At 59.0% G+C, this 24,371-nt stretch overlaps 2 protein-coding genes across 5 annotated transcripts in view; one reads left to right on the forward strand and one right to left on the reverse strand.

Moving 5' to 3' along the window:
- Window positions 1-7,483, forward strand: part of UNC5A (unc-5 netrin receptor A) — a 44,521-nt gene extending 37,038 nt beyond the window's left edge. The window contains exons 3-16 of one of the 4 annotated variants that reach the window (XM_016188680.2): window positions 710-853; window positions 972-1,075; window positions 1,160-1,340; window positions 1,684-1,851; window positions 2,208-2,372; window positions 2,961-3,149; window positions 3,231-3,533; window positions 4,601-4,688; window positions 4,844-5,012; window positions 5,303-5,536; window positions 5,639-5,788; window positions 5,867-6,031; window positions 6,169-6,347; window positions 6,480-7,482. In XM_016188680.2, coding sequence (XP_016044166.1) covers window positions 710-853; window positions 972-1,075; window positions 1,160-1,340; window positions 1,684-1,851; window positions 2,208-2,372; window positions 2,961-3,149; window positions 3,231-3,533; window positions 4,601-4,688; window positions 4,844-5,012; window positions 5,303-5,536; window positions 5,639-5,788; window positions 5,867-6,031; window positions 6,169-6,347; window positions 6,480-6,645 — 2,405 coding nt within the window. In that variant the 3' untranslated portion in view covers window positions 6,646-7,482. Of the gene's footprint in view, window positions 1-709; window positions 854-971; window positions 1,076-1,159; window positions 1,341-1,683; window positions 1,852-2,207; window positions 2,373-2,960; window positions 3,150-3,230; window positions 3,534-4,600; window positions 4,689-4,843; window positions 5,013-5,302; window positions 5,537-5,638; window positions 6,032-6,168; window positions 6,348-6,479 lie in introns of all 4 variants that reach the window. The other 3 variants (XM_016188679.2, XM_007524351.3, XM_016188681.2) reach the window with 3 other exon arrangements.
- HK3 (hexokinase 3) lies at window positions 6,774-23,970 on the reverse strand. The gene is made up of 20 exons (XM_060197213.1): window positions 23,830-23,970; window positions 20,644-20,755; window positions 17,486-17,648; window positions 17,158-17,312; window positions 16,949-17,068; window positions 16,773-16,868; window positions 14,766-14,865; window positions 14,500-14,683; window positions 13,879-14,034; window positions 13,485-13,718; window positions 12,993-13,288; window positions 12,755-12,894; window positions 12,557-12,676; window positions 11,371-11,466; window positions 11,076-11,175; window positions 8,501-8,684; window positions 8,143-8,298; window positions 7,796-8,029; window positions 7,534-7,716; window positions 6,774-6,789 (listed from the first exon to the last, which is right to left on the reverse strand). Exons 2-19 carry the CDS (start codon window positions 20,707-20,709, stop codon window positions 7,572-7,574), a joined length of 2,745 nt encoding a protein of 914 aa, XP_060053196.1. The 5' UTR covers window positions 20,710-20,755; window positions 23,830-23,970; the 3' UTR covers window positions 6,774-6,789; window positions 7,534-7,571.
- Window positions 23,971-24,371: the final 401 nt, after the last annotated feature.

Genomic DNA, 24,371 nt, shown 5'->3' on the forward strand with positions numbered 1-24,371 from the left:
AACAGTCTTTTCTCACTCCTGAGGAACAGGAGCTTGGGGGAGAACTGGAAGCCCCCCTTTCTGAGTCGTCAGAGGGCCAGACCCCTCCTCCACCAGCCCCCTAGGCCCCCAGGTGCCATGTGACCCAGAGCTGGTGGACTGGACTGAGAAGTGCCCCCCTAGAATGCACACACCTGGGGCTGCTCCCATACTGCCCCAGTGCTGCTCCCTGTGCAGAGGCACCCCCAGAGCCTCCAGAACACACTGGGCTAGACAGCCCTGGGACTTACAGCAAGCAGTTTCCTCTCCCAGCTTCAGTTTCCCCATCTGCAGAGTGGGAGCAGTTGGTGGTGCCAGGCAGGGCGCAGCAGGCACTGGGGAACCCTGGCAAGACCCCAGGCTTGATGATCACACTCAGTAATCGCAGTCATTATGCCGTTAATATCTGTTATTACATTATCACACTGGCAGAAGCTACCTGTTAACCCCCAGAGAAGGAGCCAGATCCTCCCAAATTTCACCCACAAGGAGGGACACTTAGGACCCACCCCATCCCCAGCCTGGGGGTCCTGGGAGGCCAGCCCTAGTGCTCTGTGCTGAGGTCTCCTGGCTTTTGCGGGGAAGGAAAGGGGGTCCCCTACCCTGCAGACCGAGGCTGCCCCCAGCCTTCCTGCCCAGTGGGTGGCTCTGCCCCTACTGGCCTGGCCACTGTGCTCTGGCCCTCCCACAGGGCTGCCAGCCATGGAGGTGAGAATCAACGTATCCAGGCAGCAGGTGGAGAAGGTGTTTGGGCTGGAGGAGTACTGGTGCCAGTGCGTGGCCTGGAGCACGTCGGGTACCACCAAGAGCCAGAAGGCCTACATCCGCATCGCCTGTGAGTGCAGGGGGGGGGGGGCAGCCAGGTGGCGGGAGGGAGGGGGCGACACTCTTACCGGCGGCAGGGTGGGGGGTGAGAGGGACCCCCAGGCTGAGCACTGCCACTCCACCCCCAGACTTGCGCAAGAACTTTGAGCAGGAGCCGCAGGCCAAGGAGGTGGCCCTGGAGCAGGGGGTTGTGCTGCCCTGCCGCCCACCCGAGGGCATCCCCCTGGCCGAGGTGAGCGGGGCTTCCCCCCAGCGGGCGGGCCCCAGGTCCCAGGTGGCCTTGGTAGTGATGCAGTGCCCGGCCGGCTCCCCACAGGTGGAGTGGCTGCGGAATGAGGACCCGGTGGACCCGGCGCTGGACCCCAATGTGTACATCACGCGGGAGCACAGCCTGGTGGTGAGGCGGGCACGCCTGGCGGACACGGCTAACTACACCTGCGTGGCCAAGAACATCGTGGCCCGCCGTCGCAGTGCCTCGGCCGCTGTCACCGTCTACGGTGGGGTCCCATGCAGAGCAGAGATGAGGGGAGAGGTGGGGGAAAAGGGGCTGCAGGCAGGTGCTGGCACCCAAGGCCTGGCGACAGCGCCGGGCTTTTGGAAGGGGACCGGCTGGGGCCCAAGGACAGGCAGATACCACTGAGCCCCATCCCCCGCGGCTCACCCAGTGTCCCCTGCCACCCCGGGAGCAGGCAGGCAGGGGAGTGGGAGCTCTCTCCAGGAGAGAGCTGGCCATGGCGTCCCAGGTTCCCCTGGCTCTGGGGACAGTGGGGCAGTGGCCGTGGCTCCCAGCACAGCACCCGCACCCCGCTCCCTGACCCGGGTCCTTCTCTGTCCGGCCAGTGAACGGTGGGTGGTCGACGTGGACCGAGTGGTCTGTCTGCAGCGCCAGCTGTGGGCGCGGCTGGCAGAAACGGAGTCGCAGCTGCACCAACCCGGCGCCTCTCAACGGGGGCGCCTTCTGTGAGGGGCAGAATGTGCAGAAAACGGCGTGCGCCACCCTGTGCCCAGGTACCCGCGGCCACACCGCCCGCCTCGCTCCTCACCGCGCCATCTCCGCCGCCGCCGTACCGGCTCCATCGCGCCCGCCCGCCCACCAGCCTGCCCCCCATGGCGCCATCCCACCGCCCGCACGCAGGGTCTCAGCCGCAGGCCGGCCCCGAGCAGGACGGGGCAGGAAGGGGCGCCGCTCGGTGGGGCTGCCTGGCCTCATAGCATGCGTCACCGCTGGCTGGACAACAGGGGGCGCCCGGGCCCACAGCCCAGGGGCTGGACGACCTGTGGGGCCACTCCCACAGACTGGCCGTCTGGGCAGGCCGCCCCTAGCTGACGGTGCCCCCCTCTCTGCCCGTCTGTCCCCACTTTAGTGGACGGCAGCTGGAGCCCTTGGAGCAAGTGGTCAGCCTGCGGGCTGGATTGCACGCACTGGCGGAGCCGCGAGTGCGCTGACCCGGCGCCCCGCAACGGAGGCGAAGACTGCCCAGGGGCAGGCCTGGACACCCGAAACTGCACCAGCGACCTCTGCGCGCCCAGTGAGTGACCGTCTCTCCCGGGGAGGCCACCCCTACACACACACACACAACCCAGACTGGCCCCTATGCCCAGTCTTCCCGGGCACCCTGTCCTCTGAGGTCCCAGGTGTGCTTCAGGGCTTGAGGGCTGTTAATTACAATTAACATCTCGGCTGGGTTTTTTTTCTCCCCCCTCTGGTATCCACCTTCCCCGGGTGTTTCAATTAAAAACCTAATTATCTGTGTCAATTCCTTTCTGATGCATGACACAAAGCCTCTCTCAGATCAATAGCTCTCAGCCTGGCCTGTCGATCCCCCTCCCTGACCCATCCATCCCCCCTCTCTGATCTTTGGGTCCCTGCGCCCTGTCCTGGCCTCCCACCGCAGCCCCAAGTGCAGAGACTGGCCAAGAGCCAGACTCAGAAATCCCCCGGGGAAGCAGACCTCTGCTGTGGAGACCCTGTAGAGTCCTCACTGTCCCTGCTCCCTCCCCCAGTGGGTCCAGCCCCAAGGGAAGTGGCAGGTGCAGGGCCACAGTGCAGCCTCCCTGTCCCCTGCCACCCGAGGCCTCACCCCCTGGGGTGCAGACACCCCCCCTCCTGTCTGCAGCCACATCCGGCCCCGAGGACGTGGCCTTATACGTGGGCCTCATCGCTGTGGCCGTGTGCCTCCTGCTGCTGCTGCTGGTGCTGGTCCTGGTGTACTGTCGAAAGAAGGAGGGGCTAGACTCCGACGTGGCTGACTCCTCCATCCTCACCTCGGGCTTCCAGCCCGTCAGCATCAAGCCCAGCAAAGCAGGTAGGACCCAGCCCCCGCACCCAGGGCCACCCTCGGCCGCCCCACCACACTCCCTGACCTGAGCCGCCTCCCTCCCTGCAGACAACCCGCACCTACTCACCATCCAGCCCGACCTCAGCACCACCACCACCACCTACCAGGGCAGCCTGTGCCCCCGGCAGGATGGGCCGGGCCCCAAGTTCCAGCTCAGCAACGGCCACCTGCTGAGCCCACTGGGCAGTGGCCGACACACACTACACCACAGCTCCCCCACCTCCGAGGCCGAGGACTTTGTTGCCCGCCTGTCCACCCAGAGCTACTTCCGCTCCTTGCCACGAGGTGTCAGCAACATGGCCTACGGGACCTTCAACTTCCTGGGGGGCCGACTGATGATCCCCAACACAGGTGGGTCAGCCTCACCAGCCAGGCAGGGGCAGCGTTGGAGAGGAGCTAGTGGTGGCTGAGAGCTGGTGGCTGGGGCTCCAGGCACAGGACACCTAGCCTCTTGCTTGCTGATGGCATGTGCCCCGAGTCCTGAGGGAGACTGGGAGGGCAGGTGCCAGTTCCAGGGAGCTGGTGAGAGGGCTGGGAGACCTGAGGCAGGGCCTTACAGCCTGCCCTTCCAGAATAACCCCCAGGCCGATCCATGAAGTCAGCCCCTTCTCTTGGCCTTTCTTCCTTTGTGACTGCCCACTGGCATCCTGAAGTTGTCCCTCTCCTCCATTTAGACCTCCCCTGTCCCCCCCCCACTGCTCCCTAAGTGTCCAGCTCCAAGGTGGGCTTCCCGAGTCCTATCCAACTCCTGGGTCAGTCTCTGCACCCACAGAACTCACCCCTGCCCCCTAGTCCATCCCCCAGCCATGTCCTGGGGTGTCCAATCTGGATCTGAAACAGCTCTTGCGCCCTCCCCAAAAACATCCTGCTCTTCCCAACTTCCCCACCTCTGAGAGGGGGGACGCACCTCGAGGTGCTCAGGCCAGAAACTGAGGGTTACTTTGATCACCTGGTTATCCCACCTGCTTGCTCCTCTCCACACCAGCTTGTCACCCTAATCCATCATCTGTCACTCTTCCCCCTCAAACACTCCTGCCCCCTGCCTCTGGCCCAGCGCCTCTTTGCTTTCTGGCCCAGGCCCACCTCTCATATGTGCCAATCCAAGGAAGCCAGACATCATGTGTCCCCTCCGGGACTCCCATTGTCCACTGAAGGCCAAAGGCCAGTGGGCCAGGGAGGGAGAGGTATGCCTGACACCTTTGGTTCTAGAGTTTTCTGAGCCTGGGCACTCTCATCCCAGCTGAGGCTCTTGGGGACACGCCAACTCAGCTCCAGGTCTGAGAGAAGGTGGCCCAGAGGTGGCCTTTCTGACCCCGGACTGGGCAGGCTCCAGGCAATCACCCATGGAAGCTCTCAGGGGAGCCCGCAGGGGTGTTGGAGGCTTTACTGCTCCCTTAAGGGTCCCCACTCTGTCATAGGCGTCAGTCTCCTCATCCCCCCAGACGCCATCCCACGGGGCAAGATCTACGAGGTCTACCTCACACTGCACAAGCCGGAGGACGTGAGGTGTGAGCCTGCCCACCCCACCCCTCCCAAACCCCCAGAACTTTTCTCACCCAGGGGAAGGAGGACCCTGGCTCCCAGCCCCACCCTTGGGTGCCTTCCCACCTGGGCCAGCCCACTGATGCGCTCCCCTCCCCACCCGTGTTTCCCCACTTGAGGTTGCCCCTAGCTGGCGGCCAGACCCTGCTGAGTCCCATCGTTAGCTGTGGGCCCCCCGGGGTGCTGCTCACCAGGCCCGTCATCCTCGCCATGGACCACTGTGGGGAGCCTGGCCCCGACAGCTGGAGCCTGCACCTCAAGAAGCAGTCATGCGAGGGCAGCTGGGAGGTGAGTCATGAGCTCAGCACAGCCACCCAAGAGCTGTAGTAGTGGGTGGCGGTTGACCTGGGCCCCGTTCCCTTGGGTCACCACAGAGCTGTAGTGGGCAGTGGCCAACCCTGAGCCCTGTCCCCTTGGGGCTCCCCAGAGCTATGTGGTAGGTGGTGCCTGACTCAGGCCCTGTCCCCCTAGGTCACCCCAGAGCTGTGGTGGGTGGGTGACCCCAAGCCCTGTCCCCTTGGGCCACCCCAGAGCTGTGGTGATGAGCAGTGGCTAACCCTGAGCCCTGTCCCACTCAGGACGTGCTGCACTTGGGCGAGGAGGCGCCCTCCCACCTCTACTACTGCCAGCTGGATGCAGGCGCCTGCTATGTGTTCACGGAGCAGCTGGGCCGCTTCGCCTTGGTGGGGGAGGCCCTCAGCGTGGCGGCTGCCAAACGTCTCAAGCTGCTGCTGTTTGCGCCACTGGCCTGCACCTCCCTGGAATACAACATCCGGGTCTACTGCCTGCATGACACACATGAGGCGGTCAAGGTACCGTGCACCCACCCCTGGTGCGGTGGGGTGGGTGGGGCTGGGAAGGGGCACAGGCCAGAGTTGGCTGACCCAAGGGCCGGGCCTGGGCCGGTGCCGCAGGAAGTGGTGCAGCTGGAGAAGCAGCTGGGCGGGCAGCTGATCCAGGAGCCTCGTGAGCTGCGTTTCAAGGACAGCTACCACAACCTGCGACTGTCCGTGCACGACGTGCCCAGTTCCCTGTGGAAGAGCAAGCTGCTCGTCAGCTACCAGGTGAGGGGCTGTGCCTGGCATGCACGGGGCTCGGGCACGGCTGACCCATCTGTCCATCTGTGTGTCGGTTCCCCGCAGGAGATTCCCTTCTACCACATCTGGAATGGCACGCAGCCCCACCAGCACTGTACCTTCACCCTGGAGCGCGTCAGCCCCAACACCAGCGAGCTGGCCTGCAAGGTGTGGGTGTGGCAGGTGGAGGGCGATGGGCAGAGCTTCAATATCAACCTCAACATCACCAAGGTGGGCTCCCCACACACACCCCCACCGAGCTAGCAAGCCCCCCCCCCACCAGGGAGGCAGACAGTGGGGGTGGGAGGGGAGCTCCGCAGTGGGCTTGGAAAGTTCTGCCAGGCACCCTCACCCCTCCCGGCCCCCAGGACACGAGATTCTCTGAGCTGCTGGCGCTGGAGAGCGAAGGAGGAGTCCCAGCCCTGGTGGGGCCCAGTGCCTTCAAGATCCCCTTCCTCATTCGGCAGAAGATCATTACCAGCCTGGACCCACCCTGCAGCCGGAGCGCCGACTGGCGGACTCTGGCCCAGAAACTCCACCTGGACAGGTGGGCGGGAGGCAGCTGGTGGGAGAGGGGTGTGGGGGGGCTGAGATGCACCCAACGGCACCCAGGGGTGCAGGCTGGCCTGAGGGCTCCCACCCCTCTCACTGAGGGCTCACCCTCCTGTCTCCCCTGCAGCCATCTCAGCTTCTTTGCCTCCAAGCCCAGCCCCACCGCCATGATCCTCAACCTGTGGGAGGCGCGGCACTTCCCCAACGGCAACCTCAGCCAGCTGGCCGCTGCAGTGGCCGGGCTGGGCCAGCCAAATGCCGGGCTCTTCACAGTGTCGGAGGCCGAGTGCTGAGCCATATGGCCCCGCACCTACACTTCACCAGCTTTGACACCACCGGGACAGGCCACACTGGGAGAGCTCCAAGGCCCCTCAACACTTGTCCCCAGGGCCCTGCCCGTGCTCCCATCCCCTCAGCCACTTGCTCCGAGTGGCTCCGGCCGGGGAGGACAGTGCCTGGGGCCCGGGCGCCCGGCCTACATGTGTGTGTGTGTGTCTGTGCGTGTGATGCTACCTCTCCCCACCCCCCCGCACCGGCCGGGGCCGCATGCTCACGGCCACGCACGCGCAGCTGGGCTCAGACCGCCAGGGGCTCCCACCTGAGCTGAACTTTATGCAAACATTTCTGTGCCTGCAAGTGGGGGCACGTGGAGGCGCCCAGCTCCCGGCCATCGGGGACCGAGGGCCACAGATGGGCACAGGGACAGGGCAGCCTCTGGGCTCAGGCCCATGGCCGCCACCCGTCTCCTGCGCACACCCCCACCCCACGCAGCACCCCTGCCACTCACACTCACGCATCTCATGCTGAGCACCCGGGGGCGCTCACGTCCCACAGCAGCCCACACCTGCCTCTCACACGCTGCCCCTCTCCCCGCCCACCACCCACCCAGGGATACCCTTGCCCCCAGTTGCGAGGAGCCCCGCCCCACGGGGAGTGTGAATATGCAACGGGCTGGCCATGGCGAGTGTGTGTGCCGCGGAGTGAAGCTCGTGCCCTGACTGTCTCGAGCGCCCTCGTGCGCTCACACTTGGCCTTATGTCCACAGCCTTGCCGGCCGCTGGGGCACGGAGGGATTTTAGCGGACGTGAATGTAAATAAATTATATATATATATATATTGCTAACCTGCGTCCCACTTGTCTTGGGGACAGCCGGGGCGGGGGGAGCCAGGTCTGACTGCATGGGGGCCTGGGCACTCGAAGCTGGTGCCGGGGGTTTCTTCAGACTCGGGTGCTCTGGGCCAGGCGGCAGGCGACCGCAGTGACCAGGGCTGCGCCTTTGCCAGAGCCGTCCTCTGACTGCAGGAAGGTGACAGTGCAGCGAGGGGCCAGCTCCCGCACGGTGGCCGCCACCAGGCTGGAGAAGCTGTGACAAGAGGGACTGGGTGAGGCAGACCCAGCCACCCCTGCCCACCCAGCCACCCCCACCCTGCGCCTAGACTCACTGTGGGTGCAGCTTGTAGAGGGTCCCGTCCACCCCCACTGACACGCTGAGCTCCTCCAAGCCCCGGTTCTCCCGGATCTTCTCCACCACGGCCGCCACCCCTGCCCCACACAGCCGGGCTGCCCGCTGGGACACTGCCTGGCAGACCTCCAGGACCATCAGCGCATCATCCGAAGTCAACGGCAGCCCCAGGTCCTCCAGGATAGCCCGGACCTGCCTCAGGGCCAGGCTGTCGCTGGGGGCGGGTAGGGCAGAGCAGGAGGGTCAGACTTTGCTGGGCTCTCCCACCCCATGACCTCCCTGTCCCCAGCTTGAAGTGGCAGGCCACATGCAGGCCATAGCACTTACCTTTCAATCTCTGAAAGGAATTTGGTCTTGAAGATGTCCCTGGCCTGGAGGCTCTGTGTCTGCTGACCCCGGAAGAGCACGCCTAGCTGGGTCAGGTGCAGGAGGATGTGGCGCACGATCTCGCCCAGGTACATGCCACTGATCATCTTCTCAAACCTGCAGGGAGTGCACGTGTGCGTGTGTGTGTGCGTGTGCGTGTGCATCTGTGTGTGGGAGTGTGGGTGCACGTGGGTGTGGACATGTGTGCACGCACATGCATGTGCCTATCGTGTGCGTGTTTACGTGTGTGTGAGCATGTGCATGTACGGCCCACAGTCCGTGTAGCTCCTCCTGCCGCTGCCCCCACCGCTGCCGGCACCTCTGCTTCCCAGGGTTGATGGAAGCCTGGTCCACACTGGCATCAAAGGAGGTGCTGAGAGCATCCAGAGAGCCATCATCCCCGAAGGCGCCCCACTCCATGTTGATGCACATGTGGCCTGAGTCTCCGGCCACGGCCGCCACGTTCCGCAGCTCCTCCATGTAGCAGGCGTTGGTGCCCGTTCCTGCAGCCACGGCAGGGCCCGTTCCTGACCACTCCATGCCCCCAGAATGCCCCTCTTCCTCACCTCCCCAGCAAGGCTGCCAGCCTCCTGTACCCACCCAACACACCCACAAGCACTTTCCACGCCGGGTTTGGTGCTGCCAACTTTGTGTGTCATTTCCAGATTCCCGCACCCTGCGGTGACAGGTGGGCCCTGGGACTGGCCTTCCTGGCCACCACTCAGACCTGCAGGTGCCATGCCCCAGGCCTGAGGTTCAAGCTCCAGCATCACCTGGGAGCACAAGGAGAGCAGCCACAGAACTCCATGGGTGGGCAGAGCTGTGTTTTGGTGTCTTATCTCTTCCTCTACTATGCTCAGAAGAGATAAAGAGAGGCCAGGGAAAAAGCATAAAGGTAATGCAAAAGGCTTTCATGCCAGAGGATCCAGAGTCTCGGGTTCAATTAACCCAGTGTTCTAGTTAATTAAATGATAATACAAATGATGAAGTGAAGTGTGTTTTTTTTTTTTAAGTGGGCCAGAAGGTGACTTGACAGTGGGAGTGTGAGGTCTGGGTCAGGACCCCAGGTCACACATGCAAAATCAAAATCAAAGGGCACTATGGGAGCCCCTGCTCTGGCAAATCCTCTTGCTTAGAGGATTGGGAAAAAGTTCTGAGAGTGATTTTGAGGTTTAAGTGGCGGCACACCTGCTTGAGCACACAATTACCGTGAGCAAGGGAGTACCAGAGTTTGAACTCTTGCTCACCACCTACAAGGGGGACGCTTCACAAGTGGTGAAGCAGATCTGCAGGCGTCTTTGTCTCTCCCTGTCTTCCTCTCCCCTTCTCTCAATTTTTCTCTGCCTACCAAATAAAATAGAAAGAAAGAGAAGAAGAAAGATAGGGAGGAAGGAATGGCCACTAGGAGTGGTAGATTGTAGATTCGTAGTGCTGACATCAAGCCTTAGTGATAGTCCTGGAGGCAATTTAAAAAAAAAATGGGAGTCAGGCGGTGGCGCAGTGGCTTAAGTGCATGTGGCGCCAAGCGCCAAGGACCAGCTGAAGGATCCCACTTCAAGCCCCCGGCTCCCCACCTGCAGAGGAGTCCCTTCACAAGTGGTGAAGCAAGTCTGCAGGTGTCTATATTTCTCTCCCCCTCTCTGTCTTCCCCTCCTCTCTCCATTTCTCTCTGTCCTATCCAACAATGACGACATCAATAACAACAATAAACACTACAACAACAATAGAAACAAGGGCAACAAAAAGGAAATAAGTATTTTTTTTTAAGACTTGGAATCCGGGCAGTAGCGCAGTGGGTTAAGCACAGGTGGCACAAAGCACAAGGACTGGCCTAAGGATCCCGGTTCGAGCCCCCAGGATCCTTAGGCCCACCTGTAGGGGAGTCACTTTACAGGCAGTGAGGCAGGTCTGCAGGTGTCTGTCTTTCACCCTCTCTGTCTTCCCCTCCTCTCTCCATTTCTCTCTGTCCTATGCAACAATGATGACATCAATAACAACAACAACTACTACAACAATAAAAAAAAAAAAAGGCTTTAAGTATTTTTTTTAGAGTGACCTTTTGGGTTGTCCTGGGCACCAAGGGGCACAGGAAAGAAAGGTGTCCCTCCTCCCCAAGGGCAGCCTGAGGTAAGTGCGGTCCTCGTCAGCTGCCAGTGCCCAGTCCCCTGGGAGGCCCCCGAGCATCTCAGGCTCTAAGGGACCAATGCCCAAAATGGGAGCCTGTGCTCTCCACACGCCCAGCCAAACCCCCTCTCAAGGCTTTCTTTCTAAGCCCACAAGTACAGGAACCCTTCCCTGCTCAGCCCCCACACCCACACAGCAGACCCTCCTCTCTCTGACTGCCACATGTTGTTGAAGGACTCAGTGCCCCCCTCCAAGTGGAGGGTTCACATTCCAAGAATCAGGAAACTATCTCTATGTCTCTCTTTTGTGTCTTCCTGTCCCCCTATCTGGCCATACGACAGGTGCTTAGTAGACTGGACACCTTGCCCCCAGCACCAAGTGTACCAGGAGAAGACAGGGACTCTGGTGGCCAGCGGCTTGGCCCAGGTCATAGAGACAGAGGTGGCAGAGGTAGCACAGACTCACTTGACAGGCAGGTGAGGGCTGGGAACACAACTCAGTGTGAGAGCACAGGACATGCGTGTGTGAGGGCCTGGACTCTGTCCCCAGTGTTGCCATAAGCCAAACATCCTTGTTAAAGTTAAAAGAGAAGCAGGCGGGCAAGCAAAGGTGCCAGTGGACTGGCAGTGACCAACCTGAGCCCAGATCTCACCCCGTGGCAGGTCCCAGGCCCCCAGGTCAGAGAAGGGCATGTCATTAAGGAGCCAAAGGGAAGGAGGTGACGGGTTCACATGAGGCCAGGGGAACGCCAAGGGGTAGGGCCTCCTCACCGACGATAAGGCCGACCTCGCAGCGGGAGTCCTCGTAGCCACAGGACATCATGGTCCCCACCGTGTCATTGACAATGGCAACCACATTCAGCTTGGCTGCCTGCACACGAGGACACTGTCGGTTAGTTGCCCGGCAACGTGGTCGTCACAGCAACAGGCACCAATGGCCACAGAGGTCTCTCTGCAGAGGGGCCCCCTGTAGGGGAAGCAGGAGAACCTCTACGCCCCTCCAGGCCCCATGCAGCCGCAAATCCCCTCCCCTCCCCACCCCCTCTGGGGCAGACCTCACATCTACCTGTCTGCGGTGGATGGCTTCCCGCAGCAGCTTCACCACGTCCTGGCCCTCACAGTCAGAGGCTTTGAAGCCCTTGGTCCAGTTCAGGAGGATGCCCTGGGTTGGGGACAAGGCAGTATGGGAAGCTGTTCCCCTCAGTCATCTCACTCTACACATCCCCCCAAAGGCCCACACTCCTCCCAAAGTGAAGGACTGTGCCCTCTGCCCCCAATAGCTGTGTGTGTGTGTGTGGGGGGCTTTCAGTGTGAACACACCTACTGATAACCCCCAACCTAAGGCCTCTGTTCTGCGTGCTGGAATGGTCCATGCCCCTAGCCGTTTGCCTAAAAGCAGTGGCCCCTGGGCTTGGGACAATGAGTATTGTGTGTGAGGAAAGCCCGTGAGGACTAGCAGCTCTTTCTGAAAGAACCAGAGCCACCAGCTGCAGAGTACAGTGTTCTTGTGGCTGAGGAAAGAGGACAGAGCATTGGGGGTAGGGGAGCAGAGTCCATGTTCCAGCAGGGAAAGCAGGGTGGCTGAGGCCTGGCCTTAGCTGTGAACTTGACCCCAGGGCTGGGGAGAACTGAGGGCCTGTTCAGCTGTTTCCCTGTGGACAGCAGATCTGGGATCCTTGGGGCAGGAGATCTCACACACGCTAACGGTTGTCCACATCCTTCCCTTTTCTCCCTTCCCCAAGCTGCAGTGGCCAGAGTCTCAGAAACAGAAGCCAGAAGGCGGAGTGCCTGGCCTAGAGGATAGAGTCGGACTGAGGTTTAGGGTGCTCCTTGTTGCCCACCTCAAAGAATGTGGACTCAGAGCAGAAATGAAGTGAATTTCAGGGGAGAAAAAGAGAGAAAGGGAGAGGAAGGAAGGAAGGAAGGAAGGAAGGAAGGAAAGGGTATATAGGTCAGGGTTTCTGTTCTCCCCGCTCTTGAGCCCAAGACCCACCTGCCTCTCCCACCTGACAAAGGACAAGAAGAAGGCCCGGGACTATAGTCTGGAAGAAACTGTGCCCACAGATCTGTGCCCTGGGCACTCTATCACCCCCAGTTCACATTGCTGTACCCTGCATCTGGGGACACCCCACCTGGGGAGACTAAGGCTGAGTTCAGGCCCCTTGGTGTCTCTGTCCGTCAGCCCTGTCCTTGGCCCCCTGCCCACCTGCAGTACCCAGCCCCCATGACAGCCACTCCCTGGCCCTGCTCACCTGGTCCAGGCCCAGCTGCTGGCAGGGGAAGGAGAAGGTGAAGCCCAGGGGCAGACTCTGCCCACTCAGGCCCTGCTTCCTCTGGAAGTCCACAATGCAGTCCACGATGTGGTCGAAGAGCTGCGGACAGGTGAATGGGTAGTCAGGGGGCTGCCCCAGCTCTCCACCCACCGAGCTTCCCAGGCCTGGCCTGCCTACCTGCTGCCCGGAGCCCTGGGTCACACCCTCGGGGATGGAGTAGACCTGGTTGGTGATGCGCACGCCCTGGGCCGCCACGCGCACCAGCAGGACCCGGAAGTTGGTGCCCCCCAGGTCCAGGGCCAGGAAGTCCCCACGCTCTGTGGGGCAGGACAGGTCTGGGCTGAACCCCCACAGGCGCTGACCCCCACTCCCCGCAGGTCACCCCCACCTCCCCAGCCTGCAGCTCAGGCCTCACCGCTGCCGTCCGGTGTAGCACGCACATAGGTGGGCAGCATGCGGAGGGAGGAGGCTTCCCCATGGAGCCCCCGGGACATGGCCCCCCGCATCTGCGCCTGCACGGCCTCCAGCTCTCTGTGGCCCAGCCGGAACGGAGCCAGAGTCTCCTCTAGCAGGCGGCGGTGGGCGGCCAGGCGGGCGGCCACAGCAGTCACCACAGCCACACCTCGGCCGCCCCCATCCTCAGAGGGGGTGAAGGACACCTCACACTGCGGGGCCAGCAGCTGCACGGTCTCCCGCAGGACACTGAGGAACCTGTGGGCACACACCAGGCACCGAGACTCAGGCTCAAGCCCCTGGGGGGCTCGAACCCCAGTCCTGTGGCTTCTTGTTTCAGCCCCAAGCCCACCTGTGCCCAGCCTCTGCCCAGCACCTATTACATCGTAGGAGAAATGTGGCCGCTCCCCTCCACCACCCAGCCCTGATGGATCACCATGTGCCCTCCCCGTACCTGGGCAGCCGCTCGAACACCTGGCCTCCCGTGGCCACAGCCACCCGAAGCGTCTGCAGTTCCCGGCCACGCTGGAGGCGGGCAAGGACAGCAGACAGGGCAGCGGCACAGAGCCGGGCGGCCCGGGTGCTCACAGCCCAGCCCACCTGCTGCACCAGCTTGGCGTCCACCATCCCTGTGCTCAGGCCCAGGTCTTGCAGGAGTACGTGTGCACCAGCCTCCCCAGATGAGGGGCTGTAGGATGAGGAGCTGCCTGGGGGCTCAGGTAGCCCAGAAGCTCCTGGCCTGAGGCCCGAGGACACATGCACACACACGCGCACGCGCACTCACACACACGTGCACACACGGGAACAGACCACCCTGCCTCCCCCCTAGTCCCCTAACCCGCACTCACTCCTCCATCGCAGCCAGGTGCTCTAGGAGGATGCTGCCTGGGCACAGCAGGGCAGGGGAAGGGCAGCCGCCAAAGAGGGCCCTGCGTTCAGTCAGGTGAGCCAGCACCAAGCGCACCAGCTCCCCCAGGTACAGGCCCCCAATCATCTTCTCGAATCTGTGGGTGAGGACAGCAGCTGGGCAGAGCCCTTCCCACCCCTGCCTGCCTGGTCACAACTTCAAGAGCGCTGTAGGCGAGGAGGCATTTGGGAGACCCCAGACTGGAACTTTCAGAAAGAAGCAAGCCACCTCCCAAGAGATGGGTGAGTGTTCAACCAGTCCCCCTACCCTCTGCTTCCATCTGGCTCAGGGGGCTCCTGGAGGCTGGATGGATCTGAAGGAAGGAGGGAAGATGAGGTGTTCTGCTCAGACATCCCCCAGCCCAACCCACAGCTGGCCAGAGCTCAGCGGCAGAGTGGATCTGGCTTGAAAAGTCTGGTTCTAGAACCTTGAGCCCAGCCCAACCCACCCATATCAGTAAGTGGAGACACTTGGGTGGAGAGGAAAGACCCGAGTCTGAGTATGAGACAGAAGAGGTGTGGGAAACAAGAGAGTTGTGGGGCACAGCAGAAGCTCAGGCTACCTCTGTGCCCCGGGATTCAGGGACCCGTGATCCAGCACATGGTCAAAGGTGGTCAGCAATGGGCCCAGGGCCCCGGCGTCATGGAAGGAGCCCCACTCGACGCTGACACAGACACGGCCACGGTCCTCATCCAGCACCGCCACGTGGCGCGCCTCCTCCATGTAGCAAGCATTGGTGCCCGTGTCTGGGGCATAAGGGGACCCCAGTGAGGGCCGGGCAGCCAGGCAGCCCCATGCCTCGCCTCCCAGCTTCGGCTTTCCACTCACCGACCACCAGTCCGACTTCGCATGGCCCAGGGCCCAGCTGGCCACCCATCATGGTGCCCACTGTGTCGTTGACCACAGCCACCACGTCGATGCTGTAGGCCTGAATGGTGGGGAGGGTTCAGGGCGGGGCAGCCTTAGTGAGGGAGCTTCAAAGGGGACACCCCAAGGCCGCTGACACACAGCTGTAAGCCCCAGGTGTATGGGTGCTACCCCACCATCCCCTCCCTCCTCCGGCCCCATGGCTCCCAGTTTGGGCTCTGCAGTTCTTGGTGTCCACCCCCCACATACACACACCTGCAGCGCTGCCCTTCTGTCTTTCACCAGAACACTACTCAGATCTGGTTTATAGATGTGCAGTGGATTGAACCTGGGATTTTGAAACCTCAGGCATAAGAGTCTCTTTGCATAACCATCATGCTAACCACTCCCAGCCAGCTCTGGCCAGCTCTGGCCTTTCAACGTTGAGGCTTCATTCTAAATCCCCTTAGGCCTGAAGGGATCTCTTGGGTGGACCAGGTGTACCATTACCTGACCCTATATCTGACATTTCTTAACCTCTGCGTTCTTGCATATAAAAGGAGAGGAGGGGGCCAGCTGGTGGTGTATGTATCACCATGTGCAAGGACCCAGGTTTGAGCCCCTGCTCCCCACCTGCAGGGGGGATGCTTTAAGAGCCACAGTGAAGCAGGTATGCAGGGACCTATCTTATGCCATCTCTATCTCCTCCTCGCCTCTCAATCTCCCTCTGTCCTGTCAAATAAAATAGAAAGAAGAAATGGGAAAAAAAATGGCCACTGGGACCAGTGGATTTGTAGTGCTGGCACTGGGCCCCAGCGATTACCCTGATGGCAATAAAAAGGAAGAAAGAGATAAAGAAAGAGAGAGGGAGAGAGAGAAAAGGAGAAGCAAAGAAAGGAACAAAGAGATAAAAGGAAGGAAAGAAGGAAGGAAGGAAGGAAGGAAGGAAGGAAGGAAGGGGAGAAAGAAAGCTAAGGAAGAAAGGAATAAAAATAAAATGGGTGCTGTGGCCCAGGAGGTAGACATAGGATAGAGCATTGGTCTTGCAATCTCAAGGTCCTGGGTTCAATCCCCAACACTATGTGTGCCAGAGTGATGCTCTGGTTCTCCCTCTCTGCGATAGATAGATAGATAGATAGATAGATAGATAGATAGATAGATAGATAGATAGATATATTTTTTCTTCCAGGGTTATTGCTGGGGCTCAGTGCCTGCACTGGGATGCATAGGATCGACCTTCCCGTGGTGCATCCCGTGAGTACCCATTCATTGGGGAAACTGACGATCCTTCCTAGCCGACTGAATCCACATGGATCCCAGTCACTTTCAAAGCCATTAACTGGCTACGGAAGAAGGGCAAACGCTAGAAGAAGAAGAAGTGCCTGCACTATGAATCCACTGCTCCTAGAGCCTATTTTTTTCCCTTTTGTTGCCCTTGTTGTTGTGGTTGTTACTATTACTGTTGAGATATATGTTTTTTCTTTATTTTTTATTATTTTTTTTTACTAGAGCACTTCTCAGCTCTGGTTTATGGTAGTGGTGGAGATTAAAGATGGGACTTTCTTTTTTCATTATTGTAGTTATTATTGTTATTGTTATTGATGTCATCGTTGTTGGATAGGACAGAGAGAAGTTGAGAGGAGAGAGGAAGACAGAGAGGGGGAGAGAAAGACAGACACCTGCAGACCTACTTCACCGCCTGTGAAGTGACACCCCCTGCAGGTGGGGAGCCGGGGGCTCGAACCAGGATCCTTCAGTCTGTCCTTGCGCTTTGTGCCGTGTGCACTTAACCCGATGTGCTACCGCCCAATCCCATATGTGTGTGTGTGTGTGTGTGTGTGTGTGTGTGTGTGTGTGTGTGTGTGTGTGTGTGTTTAAGAGGGATGACAGCTCTGGCCCAGGGTTCATGTGCATGTGGGATACAGACAGAAAAGGGGGAGCCAGGCTTCCCAGAAGTGCCATCCCCCAGGCACCATGGCCCTCACTCACCCCCTGCTTCCTAATGGCATCACGCAGCATCTGGACAACATCCTGGCCTTCCATGCCACTGCACCAGAAGCCTTTGGTCCAGGAAATGAGGGTGCTCTGGGGAGGGACAGAAAGGTGGGGTCACTCCTCCATGGCCTGTAGGGGCAGTGCCCCCTTCCCCTGCCCACAGCGCTCACCTTGTCCAGGCCCGTCTGGTGACAAGGGAAGGAGAAGCTGAAGCCCAGCTGCAGGGGCTGCTGGCATAGGGGGAGTGTGTCCAAGAACTCACACAGGCAGCGAGCAGCGAAGTCAAAGAGCTGGTGGCGGGGGGCATGTGGGAAATCAGCTTTAGGGGTCCCCCAGTGCCCAGGGCATCTCCAGGTATGGAAAGGGAGAGAGGGCTCACCTGCTGCCCAGGGCCCAGCATCACCTCCTGGGGGATCACAAACTCCTGGCTCCGGGGCTCCAGCCTGGGCCCCTCCGTGCCTGTCAGGGTCACCCACAGCACCCGCAGGGAGGCCCCCGTGGCTCCCAGCTCCAGCACCACAAAGTCACCTTGCTCTGGGGACAAGTGGGTTACAGGCTTACAGGCAGGCTGAGAGGGAGACAGAGATCCCTCCAGTGTCCCCCACCTATCTCACTGGGGTCCACAGAGATGCAGACAAGAAGAAGGACTCACCCACACCCCAACACCCCTGTCAGAGCCAGCCCCCATGTGAGGCGGTGCCACCCACCAGTGCCATGTGGGATGGAGCCCACGTAGGTGGGCAGCATCCGAACGGCAGAGGCAGGGCCCTCCGGGTCTTGCAGTGCCTGCTCCATGGAAGCCAAGAGGGCCGCCTGGATTTGCTGCAACTGAGCATCCGTCACTGTGAAGAGCTGCAGGCATGTCTCCACCTGTGGGGACAGGATGCTACCAGCAGGAGCCGGTCACACCAGGGGCTCCCTGACTCCACCAAGACAGAGGCAGCCCTGCCTGATTCATACTCCCATTCTGGTTCCCCAGCTCCCAGAGCACAGCTGGCATGGAAGCCAACAGTACAAACAGGGAAATTGAGGCCCAGGGAAGGACTGCCACTCCCTAACCCAGCCAAGGCAGCTGCCCAACAATGACTCCTGCAGACATCCCTGCACTCTGGTACAGCCTTTAAAAATGAGCAATTTTATTTGGAAGCCACCCCAAGTGAAGGAACCCCACAGAACTGGGGCTTTGCCTTGCCACCTCAGGCTGAGGCCTGCTTGAGTGACACGAGAGAAGTATGGGACTCCGAGAGAGCAGAGACTCAGAGTGGTGATGTCAGAGAGCAGAAACACTCAGTGTGGTGACGTCAGAGAGAGGAGTGGGGTTCAGACAGAGTGTGGTGTCAGAGGCCCCCCAAGCTGGAGCCAGGTCCTGCCCATGGCTCCTGTGGAGTGGCCTCTGGCAGGCTTTGGGCAGGACCTGGTGACAAATGGACAATGATGGAGTAGGAGTTAAAGGGAACAGTGGGTGTGAGCACAGTGTAGCTCAGATATGTTTTCTAATTGTTCACAAGAGCAGAGCGATGGAGAAGCCCTCAGTTTTCATCCTTTTCTTCCTGTGTATAAGAAGTGACTAGGAGCCGGCAGAGTAAAAGGGATGAGGACCCCCTGACCAGCTGGCAAGGGTGAAGGTGCAGGGCATGGCAGCCAGGAGACACTGCTAGAGCTTCAGGTACCAGGAGGAAAGAGCTCGGAGAGAGGGGAGGCTGAGAGTGGTTCCAATATGACGCCAACACTGCTCCTTCAAGCCACTGGCTGTGGGAGGGCCTGGGCCCTTGCCCTCACTCCCTGAGCAGGCTTCCTCCTCCCAGAGAGTAGGGACAGAGCCAGCAGCCCCCCCCCCCCCCCGAGATACTTTTTGCCGAGGCTGCATGTGGGTGAAGGGGAGCAGTGGTCTAGGGAGCACACCAATGGAATGTGGACTCCGTTCCTGTAGAGTCCAGTCCAGCAGGTGTCAGAAGGAGCATTAAAGGAGAGAAATGGAGCTGAGGAGACAGTGTAACAGTTCTGCAAAAAGACTTTCATGCCTGAGGTATCAGAAGTCCCAGGTTCGATTCCCAGAAACACCATAAGCCAGAGTTGAGCAGTTCTCTGTTCTATTTCCTCTCTCTCTCTCTCTCTCTCCTATTTTTCTCCTCACTAAAAGAGACGGAGAGCAGGAGAACCAGCAGGAATGATTTTCCAGGGGCCTCCTCATCCTCAGGCCCTGGGCTCCGACAGCTCATGGCAGTGACTTCATTCTCCTCAGCTTAATGATGAGCAAACAGACCGCCAGATGGGCAGCGGCATACCCAAGGCTTCCTGCCCCAAGGTGTGGTGGGCAAGGCACAAGAAAAAGAGATGTTAGATTTAGATCTGACACAGGACACAGGAACTGTACAGAGCCCTCACCCCCAGGCCACCTGACTCCCCTGCCCCATGCTGGGTTCTCCATGCTGTGGAGAGACGTGGAGGAGTCACCAGCAGTGGCAGGGAGGTGACTCGATGGTAGAGTGAAGGCCTCACATACAGGAGGTGCTGGCTTCCATTCCTGGCACCGTGCCTGCCAGAGCAGAGCAACAATCTGTCCCCCCAGTCATTTCTTCATTAAGTAAATCTCTATTTTAGGAGGCTGAGGAGACAGCGTAACCATTCATCAAAAGATTCCGTGCCTGAGGCCCTGAGACGACAGGTTCTAGTCCCAGTATGGTCCTAAGCCAGAGTTGAGCAGTGCTTTGGTGTCTCTCTCCCTACATCTTCCTCTCTGAACTTCTCTCATCAAAGTACTTTAAATAAGCAAACAAGTCTGTATTTTAAGCAGTCCTGGGGATGAACCCAGGAAGTCACACACGCCAGAGCCAACACCACCACCCCTAAATTGTCTCCCTGAACAAATTATTTATTTATTTATTTTAGAAAGTCAGAGAGAAGAGAGAGAGAGACAAAAAAGAGAGGCACCACCACACCACTCATGGAGCTCCCCAATGCCATCTATGATGTTCCCATGTGATATCAGAGCTCAAACCCAGAGCCTCATGTGCAGCAGAGTGTGGGCCCCTCTGGGTAACCAGCTGCCCACCATATATATATGCCTCCAGGTTGTCACTGGGGCTCGGTGCCTGCACTATGAATCCACTGCTCCTGGAGGCTATTTTTCCCTCATTTTTGTTGCCCTTGTTATTGTTGCCACTGATGATGTTGTTGTTAGATAGGACAGAGAGAAATGGAGAGAGGAGGGGGAAGACAGAGAGGGAGAGAGAAAGACAGACACCTGCAGACCTGCTTCACTGCCTGTGAAGCGATGTCCCTGCAGGTGGAGAGCTGGGTGCTCCAACCGGGATCCCTACAACGGTCTTTGCACTTCTCACCATGTGTGCTTAACCTGCTGCGCTACCACCCGACCCCCCTAAATAAATATTTTTTAAAATCACAGCTAGTGACCTGGGAAGTGGTACAGTGCATAATGCATTTGACTCTCAAGAATGAGGTCCTGAGTTCAGTTCCTGGTATTGCATATGACAGAATGATGCTCTGGTTCTCTCTCTCTCACACACATAAGTAAATCTCTAAATCATCATCATCATCATCATCTCAGCTTTCCAGATGGTAGACTCACTTTTGTTCTTGCCTGCCCTCCCCATGGGGATCCAGAATCATACAACTTTCTACTAGAACCCCTTGGGAGGGAGTCTTTCTAGAAGAATCAAGCCATTGCAGGCCTATGTGGAGCCCATGTGGGCTCCAGCTCAGTGGAACAGCGCCCAGGAGACTGCGAGAGAGACACAGCATAAACACAGGCCCTAAGCCTGCAGCCCCTCTCAGCCCTTTGTCCTGGCCTCAGCCTTTAGGCTGTGAGGGACCTTTGACAAGGAGGAGGTGGGACCCAGCTTACCAGTCGGATACTGTCCTCAGGGCAGCCCAGGGCTCCTTCCCCACTCGGGGATGCTGTGGGGTCCATGAGGCTCCACTAGGGGAGGTGGCCACCTGTGGAAACAAGGAACAGCCTGGGGAGGCTGGGACTCAGGTCTCTGCCTGCTTCTTCTGAAGGTGGCTGGAGGGATGCTTCAGGCAGAGCTGGCCTCTGAGTGGTCCGGATCCTTTAGCCACCAGCCTGGAGACCCTGTGACAAAGGAACACTGGGAGGACTAATTTCTCTCTTTCTTTCTTTCTTTCTTTCTTTCTTTCTTTCTCTCTTTCTTTCTTTCTTTTTTAATTTTCCCTTTTGTTGCCTTTGTTTTTTATTGTTGTAGTTATTATTGTTGTCCTCGTGGTTAGATAGGACAGAGAGAAATGGAGAGAGGAGAGGAAGGCAGAGAGGGGGAGAGAAAGATAGACACCTGCAGACGTGCTTCACTGCCTGTGAAGCAACTCCTCTGCAGGTGGGGAGCCAGGGGGCTTGATCCAAGATCCTTGGGCTGGTCCTTGCACTTTGCCCCACGTACACTTAACCCACTGTGTTACCACCACCTGACTCCCAGAGGGCTGATTTCTAAACCGGATGCCATTCAGTCAGCCAGCCCAGCCATTAACATTCCTGGCTCCTGTGGAGTTAGATGCTGAGGTGCAGAAGACCTGGGCCCTGCCCTATGAGACCTCAGGGCCTGACCAGCAGAGGGCCAAAGACCTGTGGGACAAGCTATCAGTGCATTCTGGTGAAGCCGAGGTACTTGGCAGCCACCTGGAGGGGACAGGAAGTGTGAATGGGTCCATCTGGATAGAGCTTCCACTAACAGAGCAGTTTGAGAGTATTATCTACACCTGCGCTGGATGCCCGCTTCTCCCTGGATCGGAGCAGATAGGGCTGGGGGAGAGGTCAATGGAAACACACTGAGGGGTGGTGCTTTGGACTGTCTGTCTGTAGGACTCCATTCCCAGGGGCCAGTGTACAGAGCTGAGGGAGCCCCAAGCTCAGAGCTCCAGTGGCTCTGGGTCTTGCAAGCTGAGCCCCAAAACCTGTCCTTCTGCCAAACAGGACACGAGCCAGCTGATCGGAAACAGTTCAGTGTGTGTCTGAGGGATGGGGGGGAGGCACTCTGGGTGCAACAGAACCTTGCAGGTTCAGTTCCCTCACGGGGCCAAACCCATCCCTCATGGGGAGATGCAGGAGCTAAGGGCGCCCAGTGCCCACTGTCTGCAGTGAAGGACAGCAGGCATGGCTGGTGGTGTGCTCACTCAAGCTAGAGTGGCATTGCTGTTCCGGGAAGCTCCCAAGGGAGCCTTCTGTGATTCAGGTGTTCTTCAGGAGGAGGAAAGGGAAGTGGAAGGGAGGGGAGGACAGGTATCACTCAGCACAGAACCTTCCCACCCCTGCAGCTCCCCACCTCCTCCCTCAGCATACCCTGCTCCAGCTCCCCATTCGAACCCCTGGCTCCTCTGACCCCTGCCTGTCCCACCCCCAACCTAGTCTCAGTACCCTCCCTGTAGCCCTGGCTAAGATTCACTTTTTGGGGGACGGGTGGGTGGGTGGGGGGAGACAGACAGAAATTGAGAGGGAAAGGAGATAGAGACCTTTAGGGGGCCAGGTGGTAGTGTACCTGGTTAAGCTCATACACTGCAATGCTCAAGGACCCGGGATCAAGGTGAAGCAGTGGTGAAGTAGAACTGCAGGTGTCTCTGTCTCTCTCCCTACCTCCCCCTCACCTCTCAATTTCTCTGCCGCTACCCAATAATAAATAAAATTTTACAAAGAGGAGAGATAGAGACCTGCAGCACTGTTTAACTGCTTGTGAAACTTCCCCCTACAGAGGGGTACTGGGAGCTTGAACCCTGATCCTTGGTAACATGTGTGTTCAACCGTGTGTGCCACCACCCAGCCTCGCAAGCCGTTCTTTGGTCCTTTGACTTTAACGTCCAGTCACTCCTCGGCTTCCTTCCTGGGTCTCTCATAATCTGTGGCAATTCTTCCCCATCAAATGAAGGGGTCCTCACTTGCTCTTTCTCTCATTTCAGCCCAAGTTCCCACCAAAATCTTGTGCTGCCTCCTGAGTCCCAGCATCGTGGTAAGCATGGAGTGCAGGTGTGGAGGTAAGCTGGACGCCAGAGCCGCAGTCACGGCCACCTTCACTCCCCTCTCCCCCACGAGCCCTTCCCTCCTCCACCACAGCTAGAGACCAGACACTGCCCTCACACAGCTTCCCCGAGTCCCATGGCCTGTCATTCTAGTCCTCACCACATCCCTGAAACCAGCCCTCAGCCAGTCAATAAAGTGACTCTTAGAAAACTGACTTTATCATGTGGTCCCCACCTATGTCCCTGGAAAGAGAAAGTGAACGGCTCCCTCCGCAGCAGAGAAATCCTGGCTCTGGGTCATGGCACTGCCACCCTCGCCCTCTCCTTCCTCCCCCTGGGCTCTCTCTACTCCCCTCCTTGCTCCAGCCTCAGTAGCTACCATTTCCTCCATCTCCTGCCCGCCAGCCATCATGGCTGGTGCTCTCTGGGGGACCTGGCATAGGTCGTGTTGAGACAGCTCTGAGAAACTCGTGAGGGGCTGGCTGTTCGTATACAGAGAGCCAAGCAATGTTTCTGGCCAAGCTCCCCAAAGTCACATGCGCCTTCATTCAGCTTCCAGATCTGTCAAAATGTTAGTTCCCCTCCATTACAGATCTACTGCAGAGATGAAATAGTGTGGCCAGAGGAATTGCTTCTGGAGGCCCAGCTAGCACAGTCATTCATTCATTCATTCATTCACGCACTGGCTCTTACCCAATCCCTCTTCTAGTCAACATTTATTCAGCATTCCTGCACACCAGAGACTGTGAAACTTCCCTCAAGACTCCCGAATATTTACCCTCTTGGCAAATGTGTTTCTTTCAGCTGAGAGGCCCTGTGGAGAGACACCTGTCTCCCACATGGCTCACTCCCCAAGTCCAGCCCAGCAACCTGGGCCTATGGGCCTAACTCCACTGAGGGGGCTCTGTGCAGTGAGCCTCCCTTCTGGAAGGTCACCCAGGGCCCCTAGCCTTCCAGATGTAGAAGTCACGGAGGACAACCCAGCTGGGTCTCTCCAGCCTTGGGCCCTGCATGGAGAGATGAGGGCAGCTGAGCCGGCACAGGTGGGAGCTGACCAGGAGGCTCTTACCTGGAGCAGCAGCAGAGGGCTCCTCTCCTCTGGCTTGAGCTTTTCTCTCAATGTGAAGTCTCCACTAGCCTGGCTTGCACCCCAATGTAAATTAGGGTGACCGGAGAATGTCCTCCAGTCACACCCTGCTCCTCTCTGCCGCTTACTAGACACCAGCTAGCTCAGGAAGTTGCACTTCCTTCTGAGTTTGCCCTGGAGGAGCAGGGGAGGCAGGGCTGGGATGTTAAGCAAGATGACCGCTGGAAGTGGGACCCTCTGCTGGGCATGTGCACATGCTGAGGAGCTGAGCCCTGGGGTGGTGGCCCAAGCATGTTTCCCAAAATGTGAAAGTACCCAAGGAGGCAGGCTAGACAGAGGCTGCTGAGCCAAGGAGGCAGGATGGGGGTACTGTGCAGAAGAGGCCCTGACCAAGAGACGGACACTGGTCACGTGTGCGGACCGCAGGGCAACTCTGAGCGGACTGGCCAGGGAGGCCATGCGGGGAGGATCTGCCAGGCCTGAGTGGTGCCTTCAGTCTGCAGGCCAAGGGGGGTGGGCAGGTT

Source organism: Erinaceus europaeus, chromosome 9 (genome assembly GCF_950295315.1).
Source record: "Erinaceus europaeus chromosome 9, mEriEur2.1, whole genome shotgun sequence".
Lineage (NCBI taxonomy): Eukaryota > Metazoa > Chordata > Mammalia > Eulipotyphla > Erinaceidae > Erinaceus > Erinaceus europaeus.

Excerpts from the sequence above, each read along its gene's own strand:
- HK3 (XM_060197213.1), bottom strand. The coding sequence starts at position 20,709 with ATGGACCCCACAGCATCCCCGAGTGGGGAAGGAGCCCTGGGCTGCCCT. Across the intron at positions 13,289-13,484 it reads GTGTTCGAGCGGCTGCCCAG|GTTCCTCAGTGTCCTGCGGG; the intron begins GTACGGGGAGGG and ends GTGTGCCCACAG. Across the intron at positions 8,299-8,500 it reads ATCAACCCTGGGAAGCAGAG|GTTTGAGAAGATGATCAGTG; the intron begins GTGCCGGCAGCG and ends CACTCCCTGCAG.